Source organism: Cariama cristata, unplaced genomic scaffold (assembly GCF_000690535.1).
Source record: "Cariama cristata isolate BGI_N322 unplaced genomic scaffold, ASM69053v1 scaffold10882, whole genome shotgun sequence".
NCBI classification, from domain to species: Eukaryota; Metazoa; Chordata; class Aves; order Cariamiformes; family Cariamidae; genus Cariama; species Cariama cristata.
In genome coordinates this window covers 41530-58011 of record NW_009605549.1, presented here as the reverse complement: position 1 = coordinate 58011, position 16482 = coordinate 41530, and the positions used below count along the sequence as shown (strand labels likewise).

The 16482-nt window shown below is 41.6% G+C and overlaps 1 protein-coding gene across 1 annotated transcript; it reads right to left on the bottom strand.

Annotated features, from left to right (window-relative positions):
* Positions 1-1934: 1934 nt before the first annotated feature.
* Positions 1935-13138, bottom strand: ASTL (astacin-like metallo-endopeptidase (M12 family)). The gene is made up of 13 exons (XM_009696012.1): positions 13052-13138; positions 12795-12819; positions 10492-10508; positions 9752-9776; positions 8716-8787; positions 7569-7703; positions 6782-6899; positions 5811-5989; positions 5533-5617; positions 5016-5143; positions 3863-3978; positions 3202-3427; positions 1935-2213 (listed from the first exon to the last, which is right to left on the bottom strand). Exons 1-13 carry the CDS (start codon positions 13118-13120, stop codon positions 2179-2181), a joined length of 1230 nt encoding a protein of 409 aa, XP_009694314.1. The 5' UTR covers positions 13121-13138; the 3' UTR covers positions 1935-2178.
* Between the last annotated feature and the right edge of the window lie 3344 nt (positions 13139-16482).

The window sequence follows — 16482 nt, the reverse complement described above, 5'->3', positions numbered from 1 at the left end:
GCAGGCTGCTTAGTACTGCTGTCCCGGTGCACTCCAGCTGATGGACGGGAACCCAGGCTAGGTGGAATCGGTGATTGTCCTGGGCTGCTCACAACATCCTGAGCTGCTGGTATCTGTGGAGCGTTGCCCTGGGGCAAGTGAGTGGTCTCAGGTTGAACCTTGGCTCAGTCTTTGTGACCGGCTTTACCCCTGCCCTGTGCGACGGGGATCAGACCAGCCCCTGGACTCTGCTGGCTGCCTCTTGGCAGGGAAGTGGCTCGTCTTCCAGTGGAATTAGAAGGGGAAACTGCAGGGTCTTAACATCCACTGGGCTTGTTGTTTCTTAACACAAGTTACTTCAATTTCCCTTAAAAAGAAAACCTCTTAATTATTTTAGCAATATACAGGTGATTGCAGCCTTATTAAATTCTAAGTCATTGCCAACAGTATTTCAGAGCTCTTTTCCACAAAGCTCATCTACTGAAATCACTGTCCCTCCTTCAAGGGTAAGAACCTAAATCATCTGAAACTGCCTTTTCATCACTCTGTGGAACACCTTAGTCCCACGTGAAATTCCTCTCCAAAAAAAAAAGGGTAGGATGTTGGTCCTCACCCATCCACCAGTAGATTTTGGCTTTGCAGTATTATTTCCTCCGTTTTGTTTTGTAGGGGCTCAGGAATCACAACTGTCAAATATTTTTCCCTAGAACTGCCTTTTTAACAATAATATTTCAGAAGTACTGCTGCTTTTATGATATGTTGATAGTAACACTTGACTGCTGAGAGTAACTAGAACAACATATCAGAAGTTGAACGAGTCTTGCAGTGTCTGAAGAACTGAAGAAATGTCTTTTCTAAAGCAGACTCCAAATTGCTGTGTTCAGAGACATTTGGACAGCCACTGTGGACAAAGAAGCAATCTTCAATGGAATTAGAGTTTCTCTACTATCAAGAAGTGACAGATTCTTCATCAAATAGTATAAATACGGACAGGGCTTTGAGCAAATTCTTGCAAATTAAGTCTTTTTGGTGCCTCCTTTAACAAAAGAAGAGAAATAAATAATTTGACATTTGCTGTATAAATTTTACTCTGAGATTCAAATTAATTTCCCACTGTTCTTTTCTAGAAATCTACTTCTATGAGAAAAAGTCCAAGGTTCCTAGTGTTACAGAGTAAGAACAGAAAAAGTATTTGCTTTTTTCAGACCTAAACATACAAGTATTAAATACCCAGGTTAGTCATACGTTTAACTATCTGTCTGTGCTACAAGAGTGCAGTAGCAGCCTGTGTCGTTCTCAGATCCGTTACAGGCTCGTCTTGATCAAGAGGATGTAATTATAAAAGTGTGATTGCAGGCAAAGGCTATGAAATGAACTCTCTGGGAGCTCCGCCACTCTTGCAGCTCTCTGTCCTCCTTATGAAATCAGATGAGGAGTTTAGCTTCTTGCCAGAGAAAAAATTTCCTGGTAGCATTATCTTAGTCCACCTCTTGTCCTGTGATAGGCCTCACTGTATCTGTGGATGAAAAATGGCTTGTGGATAAACAAGCACCTTTAGCTGTCCCCTCCCTGCCGGAACTGTACAAGGAGAAGTGCAATAGGACGTACCAGTCCTTTACTGTCAACGGTCTTGTCTTGTCCATACTCCTTGCAATTTAAGGATATAACAGGGTTGTTAAGGGAGATGTCATTTTCAGAAGCTTGAATGTTAGGCTGGGAAAAGAGTCTGTATCTAAGACCTTTTCATGCTCAAGACTGTGAAGATCATAAACTGAATTTGTAAAGTTTGGAGCTGGTCTCTTCAGCCAACTAATTAAACCTATGATGATGTCAGTGGTACAATTTAGAGATACCCCTGTGGCTGAAAGAAGGGGGCTAAGAAGTAAGACCACATTGATAGTGTGTATGGCTGCAAGGGACTCCTGGAAAACAGAAATGGAAACTTTTTTTTTTTTTATGAAGCTTTTTATTCCATTGTTAAATACAAAGATGTAATAACTTAACTGTGCAGACAAAAGGAGGAGCACGCCGGATGTATAGAATTCATACATTTATATGGCTTGGGGAATAAACTTTCTCAGGAAGATGAAAACTTCGATTCTTAATAGAACTAAATTTCATACTGATCCAAGCCAGGATAGGAGCAAAGTAGGAAACACATAATTTCAATATTCACAGAATAAGTTCTTCTTCATTAAGTCAGTTGTGGGTGCCTGATTTTCTTTGGATCCTCACTGTAAGTGAAATGAGAGAATATTTAGGTTTCAGAACACTCTGAACAAACTGTAGTCTCTCTAAAATATGTAAATGTTAAATCACATTTTATCTGACAATTAGGATTGTTTCATAATTGCTGACACATCAAAGTGGCATGGGGAGTTTTCTTATTCTTCTTTCCTTCCGTAGCTACAATGGACAGAAATAAATACTACATAGAGACAATGCAAATTGCTGGCTTGGTTTCGGTATACAGTTAAGTTACTGCATTTCAGTGGATTTATGCAAACTCTGTGTGCTTGTTCTTATCCGATGGCAAATGCAAGGTGGTATGACATAACTGAGCTTTCTTTCATACTACCACAAGCTTCACTACTGTACAGTTGCTGTAGGCTACAGATATGTGCACAGGCATTTCTTTATCCCATCTGATACATGCTAACTTGGAAGCCCGTGGTAACTTAATTGTATCGTCAAGGCATTAGTTCTTAATTAAATGGGACTGAAGAAAATGTGTTTTAGGTGGGTACATTCCAGGGATCCTGACCATGGAAATATTGCCTCTCCTCTTGCCATGGCACTGGGTCACCTGGTTCACCATACATCTGTCTCGCCCTCTGAACTGTGTGATTTAGAAATGCATCTTTTTCAGAGGAGCAATATTTTTCAATACTGCGTTATGATTTATTCTCTTTCTGCTGTGCTAGTAACACTAGCAGTAACATTAAATTGATGTTACCCTTACTGGCACATGCTTTGGAATGGCACGTATCTGAGAGGCAAGGCGAATCGCCTGGGTAACACCACTTGTCCTGTGCGTGGCCCCGTCTGCCTGAATGAATAAATGGTATCAGTGTAGGACTGATTCATTATATCAAAAGCAAGGTAGGAAGTGATGGCTCTTGCAGAGAGCAGTTCCTCAAACAATGTTTTTCCTCTGTGAAGAGGAAGGTTGATCAGACATGGATTATTTTTCTTCACCATTCTCCTTGTTCTCAGACCTACCAGTAGTAAAGGCAGCTTGGAAACCAGAAGCTGTACCAGCACCATCTGTGACGAACTCGACAAGCATAAGATTACTAGAAGCAACTATGTCATTGGGTATCTTTGATCCACAGGTTTTGTCCATTAGAACTGCAGAAGACTTGCTGGATCCATCATAAACTTTAACATAATCACCCTGACAGCCTCTGGTTGTCTGCAGCTCAAAAGCTTCAAAGTGCAGGAAAATCTGGAAGGGAAGAGAAAAACAGCTTTTAATATACATGCATGTGACTTCTTTCATGCAGTGTCCTTTAAAACAGACAGAATCTAAGCTGTAGCCAAGCCCGAACTGGAACTGCTTACGCAGCCTTGCCTCTCATCCCCTGAAGTTGCAGGGTTCAGATCTAATGGGTCTGTGGCTAAATGCTCCCATGCACAGGCTGCTTTGTCTGGATTTTGCAAACCTGAAGCCCAACGTAAAGAGCCTTTTTCAAAATTGCAGCTCTGCAGTTGTCTTTGCCCATACCTGGCTTAAAGACATGAAGAAGTAGAGACTAGTCTGAAATCTGTCTCATGGAAAAGATCTTATCTGGCAACTGGTATGCAGACAAAGTGCAAAATGCTTAGCATAGGAAGAAGTAAGTTCAGCCGTATTCCAAGACCACTATTAACCTGTGATTACCTTTCCGGATCGGGTTCGGATGAGCCAGACACAGTTGGTGTTATCTGAATAATTTCTTGGGTGGTTGGCAGATCTCAGTGACCCAGATACTGCATCGAGAATAGTGCTGCAGCGACCTGAGAAAGAAACAGTGTTTGCTTCAGCACCGGGCTTGCAGAAGCTTCCGCTCATTTACAATTACAATCTCTTCAGAATGGACATGTCTCGATTTTCTGATCTGCCAGCATTCGTTTCAGAGTACTGGTACATCTTGATTAAGAAGAATCATGTCCTAATTTTCACATAATTCATAAGTATCTGCATTAAATGGAAAGTAAAGTAGTGCTTGGAAAAAGCATTAGCTTTTATTGATTAGCTCCATAGTTTAGCAAGAGATCTCTTTCTGCACCTCTATAAAGAGTGTGAGAGGTTTCAATGCACTGCAATTGGTGACATTGTTTTCCACTGAGATGGGGAATTCAAGTGATGTTAGAAGAGTCAAGCACAAATACGATGTCTCTGCAATGCTTAAATTTTAAGGTTAGGAGGAGGACTTGGGCTTTCCTCTGTGCAAGAGGTAATACTTTATTCATCAATTTTTTTCCCTTTGACTGTATAAATTTCTGTGATTGCATGGGAGAATTTCTTCCAGCAGAGGTTAAAATTAAAGAGTTAAAAACACATACAAATTTAGAATGACAGCTTAAACATTTGAAAACTGGACAAGACATCATTAAACTGTTCCAGTTCAGAGGAGCCTACAACTGTTTTGGTTTGTCTCAGGCCTTTAAGTTTGTATTTAACTGCAATGAGAAGCAGAGATGTCTGGCTCTTTGTGGGGTTTATAGTTGTCTCCTGAACTCTAAGAAACCAAATGACTGCAGTGAGGCATACAACGTGGTATGCGGTTAGGCCAGTTGCATGGCAGCCACTTAGGGCAATAGTGAATGTGTGTGTTTGATTTAATTTGGAAGTAGAAAGCATTTTCTCACTAATCACAATGTGCCTCCAGCTTCACCTTTGCATTGTCTCCCAGAGTAACCCTACTGGGTACCATGAATTTAGGAGAATAGTCTCACAGTCTTAGATGAGAAACTGCTGGCTCTGCAGTGTGCTCAAACATCTCTGTGAAGGAGCCAAGTAGAAAATGAAAGGATGGCTTTGAGTCACTTACTGCAATTGTAAAGTTTGTTGATTTTGGCCACGTCCAAGTTGCTCAGTCCGTGCCTCTGTCCAATATGTACTGATCCGTCAGGAATTGGTACAATCGTTGCTTGCCCAGTGGTATTAGTGAATGTGTATCTGCAAAAAAACATGAAAAATTATGTTCTTTTAAGTACAATTACTTCTTTCAGGATTTAATGGCATGCTTTGGAGGGAGAACAAGAATTGTACACAAGTTGTTGTTGTGACTAACAATGCTGTTCAAACAGGTTTGATTAAGATGCCCAGCAATAAGCAGAGTCAATCTCAAGATGCCCTTTGCTCCCAAGTTTGTCTGTGAATGGCTCCTTAGTGGAAAGCCAAAGGATAGGGAATTAATCGTAGGGCGTGGCTTGTCTGAACTGACTAACCATGTTTTTCTCAGAAGGGGAAATGGGGAAACTGGTAGTTAGGAGAGAGTTGTTACAGAAACTAATTCTAATGTAAGATTAGAGTTCCAACAAAAGCAATGCCATGCTGCTACTTACGGGCCATAGTGCATTACTGAGGAATAGTCATATGGAAGACCCAGGTTATTGGAGTTTTCAAATTTCCTGAAGTCTGGTCTGTCAGCTGTAATATATGAAATTGTACTTAAGAGTATGCTTCCTATCTACTTCCTTCAGCGGAGAAGGGTCAGCTGTAATATATGAAATTGTACTTAGAGTATGCTTCCTATCTACTCCCTTCAGGGGAGAAGGAAGAGCTAGGAACAGTAGGATGTATCTACACCACTTTCTGCATTGAGAAGTTCAGAGGTACTTACCTGGACTGATGTACTCCCACATGATCTTTACATGATTATCCCTGTCACTTCGAGAATGTTCATGCAAAAAGCCCAGAGCGTGCTCCAGTTCATGTTGAATTACTCCTTTCCACATGCAGCCTCCTTTCATCACAGAGACGGTCTGTCCACCTCCTACCTTCCCATAGTTGGACCAGCAGCTAGGAGAGGCATTGAACATCAACAGAAGACTTATGGGATTTGTATTGTCAGGCAGGCAAAGGGACAGTACAGAGAACCTTGCTTCACACACATCTTGTGGGAGTGGAAGGATTCCTTCCTGTCCAGTGTGATAGTCAGAGTCTATAGAAGGGCAAAACTGACCATGGCGTAGAAAGCACCAAACAGTATGTTCATCGCTAAGCTTCCTGGAAGACTATCATTAGCTCAAAGACTTCTGCATTCTGACTTTCTGTACACAGCGACTTTAATGCCCTAGAAATAACAATTATTTTTTTTTTCCAAAACTTTGAACACTATATCAGAGCTGGAGCTAAGATGAATAGCACTTTCAGGCTAATGGGTGTTGAACCATTCTCTCATATGCTCTAATTCTGACCTTGACAGCTAAATGTGTGATTCAGAGAACTGTTTTATTTCATAAGTTGAAATTGGTTTTGCCTGTGCAAATAAGACCTACAGTAATCTGCTATATGTTGTGCTCAAGTGTGCATTATACCACAGAGAAAACATGAGCTTAGGTATTCTTTCCATCTTAATGGTGCTTTCCCATGATCTGCATCACTTCAGTGTCTTCAGTGAGTTCCTGATGTAACTGCTGAGTCCTTACACTAGCGAGGTATCCAAGGAGGATACCTTGGCACTGTGATAAAACATAAAGTTTCTTGTCTAAATCTGTTCCTCTTTCCTCTCTAAGGTCACACAAGGTGAGTGTAGTGAAGAATTGAAAAAAAAAATGTAAAAGTAACTTGTTAATTTATCATTCAACTCACCCATCGGCAGATTTAATGCTGATGTAGTCGCGTTCTGTCTTGCGCTTCACAAAATTAATACAAGTCAGTGCTTCAAATTCTGCCATGGCATCAAGAATCCCCTTTATGTGGCTTTCCTCTGGAGACAAAAGGGTTAATGTGGGGGGGGGGGGTCACACAAGGACAACGGCAGGTGCCATCAAAATCTCACATGTGCTCAAAAACAGGGTAAATGAAGGACAGAAACATTAACCTAGGCTCTTTCTTGCTTTTGGCTCAGAAATTTCATTTAAGATATTAATAGCCTGGCACAAGATCCTCTTTATCCAGATATTTGTCCAAATGAACTCTGGTGGAAGTCTTTTTTTCTCAACTCCTTGTTTTTAAATTAGAGTGGTGATTGTTGGTGTATCTTCTGATTGGACACTTGGAGATAGCTATGGGAAGATACTTTGCTAATGAAAAATAGGGCATTGAAACCACGCTGCAACAGGCACGAACCTTATAAAGGCAGGTATTCTGGCAGGTACCATTAGAGGGTATGATCATTCTTGTCTCCAAGAGACCAGACCCCAAACAGTATGGATGCAAACTTCCAAGCAAATTTGATCTCTTTTCTTTTTCCTGTTCAGGTCTTTGTAATTTACAGTTCATCTGTGCTTGCACACCACAGATAAATCCTTAGAATTGATTTAATCAACTGTTTGTGTGGCCACTAGAAGTAGGTCTCTACTTGAAACTTATTGGACAAAATCCATTTTAAAAAAAAAAAAAAAAAAAAACCACAATTATTGAAATTTACACTCACCATAAGTAGGATCCAAGACATAGGGAACACGAACAATCCCATCACTGGATTGGGGCCAATTGCAATGGCGACAGTTGATGGCACTGCGACTCCTTTTTGGAACTATGTCACCTTCTTGCAAGAACTGAGAGCTGTCTGTGGTGAGAGAGAAAGTGTGGAAATATCTGAGTCATCCTTTGCTGGACGCTTGCTAAGCACACTTGGAGAAGTGTTACTCATCCTCCTTTACTATTTTTCTCTAAGCATCTCCTCCTGGCTAGCATGAGAAATGGACTATTGTGCTCGATGGATGTTATCTGCTTCCCTACCTTTGCTGCTGTGTCCTTAGCTGAGAGGAGACGTGGGAAGCTCCAACTCTGTTGGATGGGGTTGAGGAGAGACAGGGAATGACTGAAAGCAGTTGCAATAGTGAAAGGGATGATGTACTTTGGTACTATTTCATCATCCATCATGTGACACTGAATGAATGGCTTCAAATATCTGCCCAGGAAGGATGCTGGCCAGAGACAGCAAGGTGCCAATAAGAAACCCAAAAAGGCAAGCAAACCAAAGAGAGAAGTGAGTGTTGCCTAGAGAAAACTGTAGGGAAGTTTGGTGTCCATTTCTACAGACAGTAGTAAAGCTTCTGGAATAACTGCTGAAGGGGAAAATGTGAGAAAGACAAGCTGATGGAATGGGGAATTTTTGGAAGAATGAAGGTACAGGAAGTCTGGAGCAGGGAGCATGGAACTGGTCATAGCTTATCTAAGAGTCTGTACTACAAAGCCATACGATGACAGAATGCAGGTGATGGTTGCATTCAAGAAAAAGACAGTTAAATAATAAAGCATCCAAATATCCAAGTTCTCTTTTTATGTCCAAAGAATGACAAAGATGTCGAGAGCTAAAGCTGAAGAAGCTGCCTGGATAGTTCAGTTGCCTCCAGACCCGGTATTATCTCCAGTATTGACACCATAGATTTGAGATGCTGTGGGGCTTCAGCAGACCACACAGTAGTCCCAGTGGCCTGACTCTGGGCATTGCTTACATGATGGTGTGTAAGATGGGAAAAAGATTTTCACAGATTGTGGTAAGACATTATACCTCCCACATCACCCCCAAAAAGCAACAGAGAGCCCCATTATAAGCAGAGCTTTGGTGGCATTACCTTTGTTAACCTTCAGAATTCTGTTAAAAATAACATCGTCCTCGGAGTCAGTCTCTGTAGGCAATGGAGATTCTGCACAGAAATATAAGAGTAGGACTTTCTCATTCCCAGGGAAAATACGAATGCTGATTTTTAACCTGATGAGTTTCCAGGAGCTCACTTAGATCAAGTCCTGGTTACAGTGATGCACGTAAAACTCGCAGAGCCTATTTAGGGACTGGCATGGTGTTCAGTTATGTAGATATCCGCCCAGTGATACAATCTTGTGAACCTCCCAGTTGTGGTTATTTTGGCATTAATCCAGTCCCAAGAGGCATCCTCTCAATCTTTCCCTCTCTCCCTTTTTTTCTTTTTTTTTTTGCCCATAGCCATCACATTTTAAGGCCTGGACCTTTGGGTCTTGTAAGTCTGTACTGTCCCGCTTAAGTGGCCAGCTGGCTGCATGGCTCCCTCTGTGTACTCAGACAGCATATTTTTACTTCTGCATGCACAGTTCACACTCAAACCCCCAACATAAGACACCAGGAGTGAAAAAGGATGGAGAGCAGTGGATGCTGCTTGCTGATGGACATGCTGACCTCTTGAAAAACCCTCAAAACCAATGAAATCGGAACTGCATTCCTATTCCATGGGTTGGACTGGTGGCCCCAGCTAAGCCAGCGTCAGGGACTCCCAGGCCTTACAAATAGAATCAGCCAACTCTGAACATTATGCAGTAGGACTTGACATCAATAAAAAGCACAAGCACATGGCCTCTGTGCTTTCTGTAGCCTTTGGAAGTGACTTAAGTCAGGACATTATCTAAGCAGAGCTATTTTTAGCAAAAGTAAGAGCTGAGGTTTTTAAGCAAGGTTAAGCAACTGGCAAAAACCAAGAGAGTCTGCTTTGCATGAAATATTATGGTGGCCGCATTCATTTAAAATTTCTTCCTTAAGATTAATTTGTGTTAAGCACGTGTTATTTTCTGGGGTAACTGGGTAGCTAACCACCAGTATATCCTATCAAATACTTAATGTTTAGATGGAATAATACATACCATATATATCCTCTTGTGTAGTAACCTGCAAGAGCGATGCATTAGTATTATCTCACACTTTATATTATAACATAAATATTAAATACTATAACATGCAAAGGATCAAAACTGTTCAGGCTACCACTGAAAGTATCTTTCACCAGTGCAGTCTTGAGCTTTTAGATACTGTGCTGTGTGTAAAGAAGTACCATGGTGTGGTAGATATTCTTCTTTGGCAAATATGGATATCATAAAGGGAATCGGCATAGGAGACTTGGGAAATGCAATTTGAAGTGTGGAGTAACTTTCAGATCTTCCAGCTTAATTTATGTCCCTGCTAGCAGGAGTGCAGGGTTGATCAAATCGCCAATGAAGTTCTCCCAGTATCACCTCACAACACAGCGGTGAAAAGCCGTGGTACATAATGCTTCTAGGGAACTACGGGGCCGGTACCCAGCTGTGGGGGTCACATCTGTAGCAAAACAGATTGCCATACTTCCCTTGCCTTGCATAAATAAAAAGGGAGTTTGAGTTTTCTCTGTGACCCCGGAGAAGGCAAAATCTTGCCGGGATGTGGGCTGTACCTGGGCATCGTGAAGCAATAAATGGAATAGGGATGGAAATTGCTCACTGTGTTACACTTGATCTGAGAAGACTTTCCTCCACAGATGGAGATATGGGTCAAGTACATGAGTCTTGACCTCACTTTCTACAATGCTGAACCCCAAAGTGATCAAAAGAGCTGATTTAGCTGTTCTTACCTCAGTAGGTTCTGTTGCTGCAAAAAGCAAGGAAGAAAAAGACAAGCAAAAGGGGCAAATTAGATTCTGAATGCAACTTCACAATGTTCAATAGCACAGGCCTCCTCAGCCATGGGAATGCCTTTGGCAGGTCCCTTTGCTTGGAGGGGAACGGAGTGCACTAACCGATGTATAGGCACAGAAATTAAATTGGTGTTCAGACAAACAGCTATGAAAATTCCTAGTAGATGGTGCTGAGGGACAGAATCCTGGTCATTTACCGTCTAAGAATCAGCAAAGCATTTTGTCAGCTTCAGTGTGGAAAATAACAAAGGAAACTGGGGACAAAACATATTTTTGTCTGCAACAAAATTTCACTAGATTTCGCTGCAACAGGTGCAGGCTAACCAGCTCAACAAACCTCTCTGGTTTCAGTGTCAAAGAGTAAAGTTATAACATGGGATGAAGGCTATAATTTAGCATGGGACAAATAGTCTCAGCTTCAGTATGTACCTGACAGCAGCTTGGAAGCATTCTGAGTCCTAAGGTGTCTTTCTAGCGTGACATCTTTTGATTTCTACCAGTTTCTAGATACAAACATGGAAGTGAAAATCTGATCCGATATATAAATTTCTGACCAGAAACTTCATTGTTACAATATCATAAAAGTTTAGAATTTGCAAGGACCCCCAGAGGTCATCCAGTTTGTCTGCTTTCCCTAAGGCAGAAACAGTTTTATCGTTTTTTCCTGACCACAGTTTGTTTGACCTGTTCTTAAGTATGATGGATATGCCACAAGCCTGTCTAGCGATCTCTTCCAGTTTGCCAATAATTGCACTCTTCCTTGTCAAAAATATAAAGCCATTATTTTTTTCTTATCCAACACTGACACAGAGAAGACTTATGGAAATAGTTCTTATTTCTAAGCCTATTAATGTTCCTTATCTTTTTCACCATGTTTTTTCAATAGAAGATGTGTCAAGCTCTGTCCCACCTTGCAGCATCTTTCCCTTTTCACAGTGGTTATTGCCCAAACATACTGAGGGGATGTCCTCCTATTCAGAATCTATCTAGAACCTGCAACGGAATTGCTTTTATTGAGCCAAAAAGGCTTCAGTCTGCCTTTCCAGACTGTTACTTCGGTTAGATGGCAATGGAAGTAATGATGGTGGTTTTTTATAGAAAGGTTCAGTCAGTTCCCACTAGCTGCATCAGAAAGATCCATGGCATTTAAAAAAATTATGCAGGGAATCACATTTTTGAGATGGATTGACCGGATTCAGAATTCGTGCACCCAAGAGGCACTAGATTAATTGACTAGTCAAAGTCAGAGGAAATGAGGCTCCAGATTCCTAGGCACATAAAACCTACAACCCCTTTTTAAAACCCAGATGAGACATCACAGAAGGCATCTGCCCTGTCCTTGATCAAATGAACATCCAGTATGATACAGCTTTCAAAATTATACAGCTTGCATTTTCCCTGCACTGTAAACACTGAAAGATGTCTCAAAAGGCACAAAAAGCAGTAACAACGGTAAATTAAAACTCATTGTATGTGTTTGTCCCAGTAACCCTGCAACTTTCAGTCCCAGCACCTGCCTACTTTGAACTCGAGCAAGCTTTGAGTCCTTTGGCCAGCTCCAAATATACTGACCAGTAATCTTACAACACTCCTTTGCTTCCATGCCACAAACCACAGCTCAAAAGAAGACTTGGTCAATTTTCATTAGCCACTTACTTGCTCTATGTCAAGCAAATTTTTCCAAGGTCTCTTCCTCTCACAACACATCACCCCCGGACCTGGCATTTTCTTGCTGTAGTTACAGTCTACCCACAGTTTTATTGCCATTGACCTTCTCTAGAGATCTGCAATTACCTCCTTCTATTTTGTGAATTGACATAAGCTGTTCAGCTAAGCCTGTACTATTTGTTTTCTATCCCAGCACAAAGCAAAGCTTTCTCTGAGGCCTGACATCCCTTTCTCTTACTGCTGTACCAAGGTAGGCAAGGAGGCAAATGAGTAGCAGTCTTTTTGTAACACTTAGCTTAATGGAAAGGTATCAAAATATCATATTAAAGTTTTATTTTCAAGCCTGTGAAAGCACATCTAAATTAACCTAACAAACCATTCCCCAAAAGTATGTGTAAAGCAAATCTGCATTCAGCCCAATAACAAATTAGGTAACGTGGCCTTAGTCAAAAGGCCTGAGGGTTAGTGCTTTCACATGCTCTAAAGTCAAGTCACTCACACACTAACAAAGTATGTGACACACAGCCAAGAATTAACAGTTGTCTTTAAAATATGGTATAAATCCTACTTACTTGTTGTGCTGTTTTCATAGTTCTCCTGCAAAACCAATAGGTAAAAGGCATTATTCTTCCACAGCTCATAAGTGCAGCAACAATAGCATCAAAATCAGGCAAAAGGGAGGAACTAAATTGTTAGATTGGCTTTATATATTATTATATTACTAGTATTTTTCTTGCAGGAAATTTATCATAATGGATCTCTAGAACTTCACTCCAGGAAGAACAGGTCAATTAGAAGACAGAGCATGGTTGCGTGGAACTGCTCTCACCTGAATAGGGAAGCCCAGGGTAGCGTGAAGCAGAAATGCGGTGAAGACTAGGAACATCTTCAGATCCATCCTCCAGTCCTGACAGACCACCAGTGCGTGTCCCTATCTCTGCCCCGTCCGGGAGCACTGCCGCTAGATATACCAGCCGAGCCTGCTCTGCCAGGGCTGAAAAAACCTGCGCCAGCCAATGGGGATCCTAGCAGGGAGAAAACTTCTTTTGCAGCTTCAACAGCCAGTTTAGCCTCTGGGCATCTCCCGGTGCTGTGGCTATTGCTGTCACTGTGATCTATAGCATCCCTTGCCTTCATACTGTCATTCATGTAGCTCGCTAGAGCTGGATCGGCCTCATGCTTGTGCTGCCAGGCACTTCCTCTGTTTCTTGGAGGATCTTTCCTTAAGTGTTCAGTTTGAGTGATACCACCTAGGAAGCCCTGTACTGTATTGTTGGGATTTCAGATGGTAGGTGACTTTTTTCTTTATGTCACAGAAAGCACAGAAGGCCATGGGCAGTATCATGTTGCTTTGGGACATACTACACATCGCTACTCAGTGAGGTCATGTTTGTGTCTTCCCTGAGATGGTATCTTTCATCTTCTCAGCTTATGGTTCCATAAGTAGAATTTTTGTTTCCTCCTCTGGATTTCCTGGTGTTTTGTAACATCAGGAACATTTTCTGTGTTCCATAATTTCTGGCAGTCTGACAGTTGTAAGTGCACCCACCAGCTTTGTGACCAGCAATCAGAGAGGGGGAAAAAAAGACAGCAGCAGCATAAGCAGCACTTACTCATTTTAAGAATGATGAACAGATCTGCTCCTTGCTGGAGTGCACTTCTCCAGAAGTGGATGTAAGAAGCAGTGAGCAGACCTAGCAAGAAATGCTTGTAGAAGGTAAACCAGCAACCACTGAGCTTCTTGTCACAGCAACCTCTTGTCACAACCTCTTCTTGCAACAAAGCTCTGCTTGGTGAACCATTTGCTGAAGGTGCTGTAGCAGGGGAACTGTCTAGTCTCTGATACACACTTGTTTCGTGGCAGAGTACATTTTCCATGCACGGAGAAGGAAACTGAATTATAGAATGTACAGGTTCTGTCTCTAGACCATGCCAGTGCTCAGGTGCCCTCAGAGTAAGCTTTAAACCCACTCACACTGTTATTCCTTCTTTCTGTATTGAATAAGATGTTCTAGAAGCTATCCATATTGGTGAATGAATCAAGAAGCAGCAGAGGGCTTTCCACCTCTTTGTCTGCAAATCATACCCAGTCAAGGCTAGGAGTTACATGGAGATGTAATTTGGATTGCATTGGTAGGGACTACTCTTCATTTTAGTGGAGGAAAGTTGACAGTCACACACCGCTGACTATTTTAGGACAGTCTGGACTGACAGAAGTCCAGAGATAAACTTTCATTGCCCCCACAGGGAGGCAGCATAGGGGAATGCTACTTTTCCCTTTCCATCCCTGCACTCCGGCTGAAGTAAGGTGTGCCCTAGGCACTAGATACTAAAAAGCAGGGTAGCCCATGGTCCTTGTGACCATGAAAGAAGAAAGATCAAGCAGGCATTGTCAGCATGCTAATCCTGCTCACAGAGGCATTTTGTGTGTCCTCTGTGCCCATAAGTGTTTGCACTAAGCAATGCTAAGTGCCTTTCTTCATATTTGTGTTTCATAGGGATGAAAATCTTCCTGGTGCTGAAGCAAAGTTGTGCAGCTCTGGTCTGCAGTCCTAGAATGGTTCTCCAGGTTTCTCACTCAGTATAAGGGCAAAACAAAAGTCTGTGATGCCAGATGCCTTGATATGCCAAAAACCATACCAAAAAGACACTGCAGAATGCGGCTTGCATATAACCTGCTTCCATTAGAGTTTAGAGGAGAAAAGGAAAGGTCAGACTGCTCTCAGGGGAAACCAGTCCAGGAGCAAAAGGAGGGATCAGAGAGAGTGAAGGAATAAAACAAAGTTAAAAAGCAAGTTTGGAAGATTGGTAACTTTAGCATCTTTGTAGCATGTTATTGGGAAAATACTACAGCCTTCTGAGTGACTGATTAACTACTTGTGCTCAGGAAAGAGGGAGGGAACTGGGCTGGCAAAAAGGATGCTGCACATTTTATGCTGGACATGTTAATACACTGACATATTAAGCAGTTCATCAGACAGATTGCTGCATGCCACCTTTTCCGTATGCTAACACTAGTCATGAGCGGGGAGATTGCTGTTATGATCAAGAATGTGGCTGTAAATGCTACAGCTGGCAAAGTATGCAGAACGGAGCGAGGGGGAATGCTGACATTCATGCCTGCTGCCCGTCCTGAAGATTCTATCAGCTTTGGTTTGTGCCTAACGTTTAGATTCAATATTTAGTTGTTTTCCTAAGTGTGGTATTCACGGGGAAGGACTTGTCAGCAGTCCTGTTTTCACTAATCAAAACATTACCTAGATTTTTGAGATATTGCAAAAAACAGGACATGGTTTTAGCAGATGCAGTAAAGCTGGCATTTCTAGCAGAAAAAGCATCGCAGAAATTGTCTTGAGCCTTTAGGAACCAAATGGGGCTTAGCAGAGAGAAGATGTCTTTGCATGTATAGAAGAAAAGACTGTGGGAAATTTTGTCAGACTCGAGTCCTCCTGTCTGTATATCCCACTTTCTGGTGGGCAGTAGGGACCACACAGATTTTGCAGATGTGAACAATGATTGGCAGGGGGAAACCACCAACACAAAATGTCAAGAATTACTTGGACAGTGTCATAGTCTGCAAGAAATCCATCAGCAAAAAGAGCACTGCTCCTGAAAGACCACGGCAAAACTTGGAGTTATGCCTGAGGACATCCGCTGATTTGCAGAGACCTGTATGCAGAACTAAGAAAAGACTTTACAGGTGTACCAAAGAAAAAATGTATTTTCTCCTCTGCTGCATATGGGAGTTCACTGTAAAGTATACATAGCCAAAATCAAAACAGAAGATGGATAAAAGGGACAACACTTCTGTAGGCATCTTTCAGATTTTGCTCAGTGGTGTGCCATTTAGTCATCTGTGTTATACAATTATTACTCTCTTTGGAGTGTTTCATTGTAAGCACCTCCCAAAATACAATGTAAACCATCAAGAGCTAGTTACAAAAAAAAAGAAATAAAGTGTCTATTATGGCTGACTACTAAGCTGTGTAGCTACTAGCTACTAATTGCTGTGCAGTAAAATGCAGGAAAAAATAACTCCAGGAAATAAGAAAATAGACACATTTATGTTGAATAACTTATGGAAGTTATGTGGTAGCTACCATACCTGATTCATGGTAAGATACTAACAAATCTTAAAGGTTTAACATCATCTGGCTTTACCAAAACCAACCGCTAAAGCCATGGTATGGTCCACAACACATAACTGAAATTGCTGTGGATTGGCATCACATAAATAAACACCACACAATTACATTTACA

What these genes read in the sequence shown, in the direction of transcription:
- ASTL (XM_009696012.1), bottom strand. Translation starts at nt 13,120, where the DNA reads ATGGATCTGAAGATGTTCCTAGTCTTCACCGCATTTCTGCTTCACGCT. An exon ending in AATTCTGAAGGTTAACAAAG is followed by an intron (nt 7,704 to 8,715) that starts GTAATGCCACCA and finishes CTCTCACCACAG; the next exon opens with ACAGCTCTCAGTTCTTGCAA. An exon ending in CAACAAACTTTACAATTGCA is followed by an intron (nt 3,979 to 5,015) that starts GTAAGTGACTCA and finishes TTTCTTTCTCAG; the next exon opens with GTCGCTGCAGCACTATTCTC.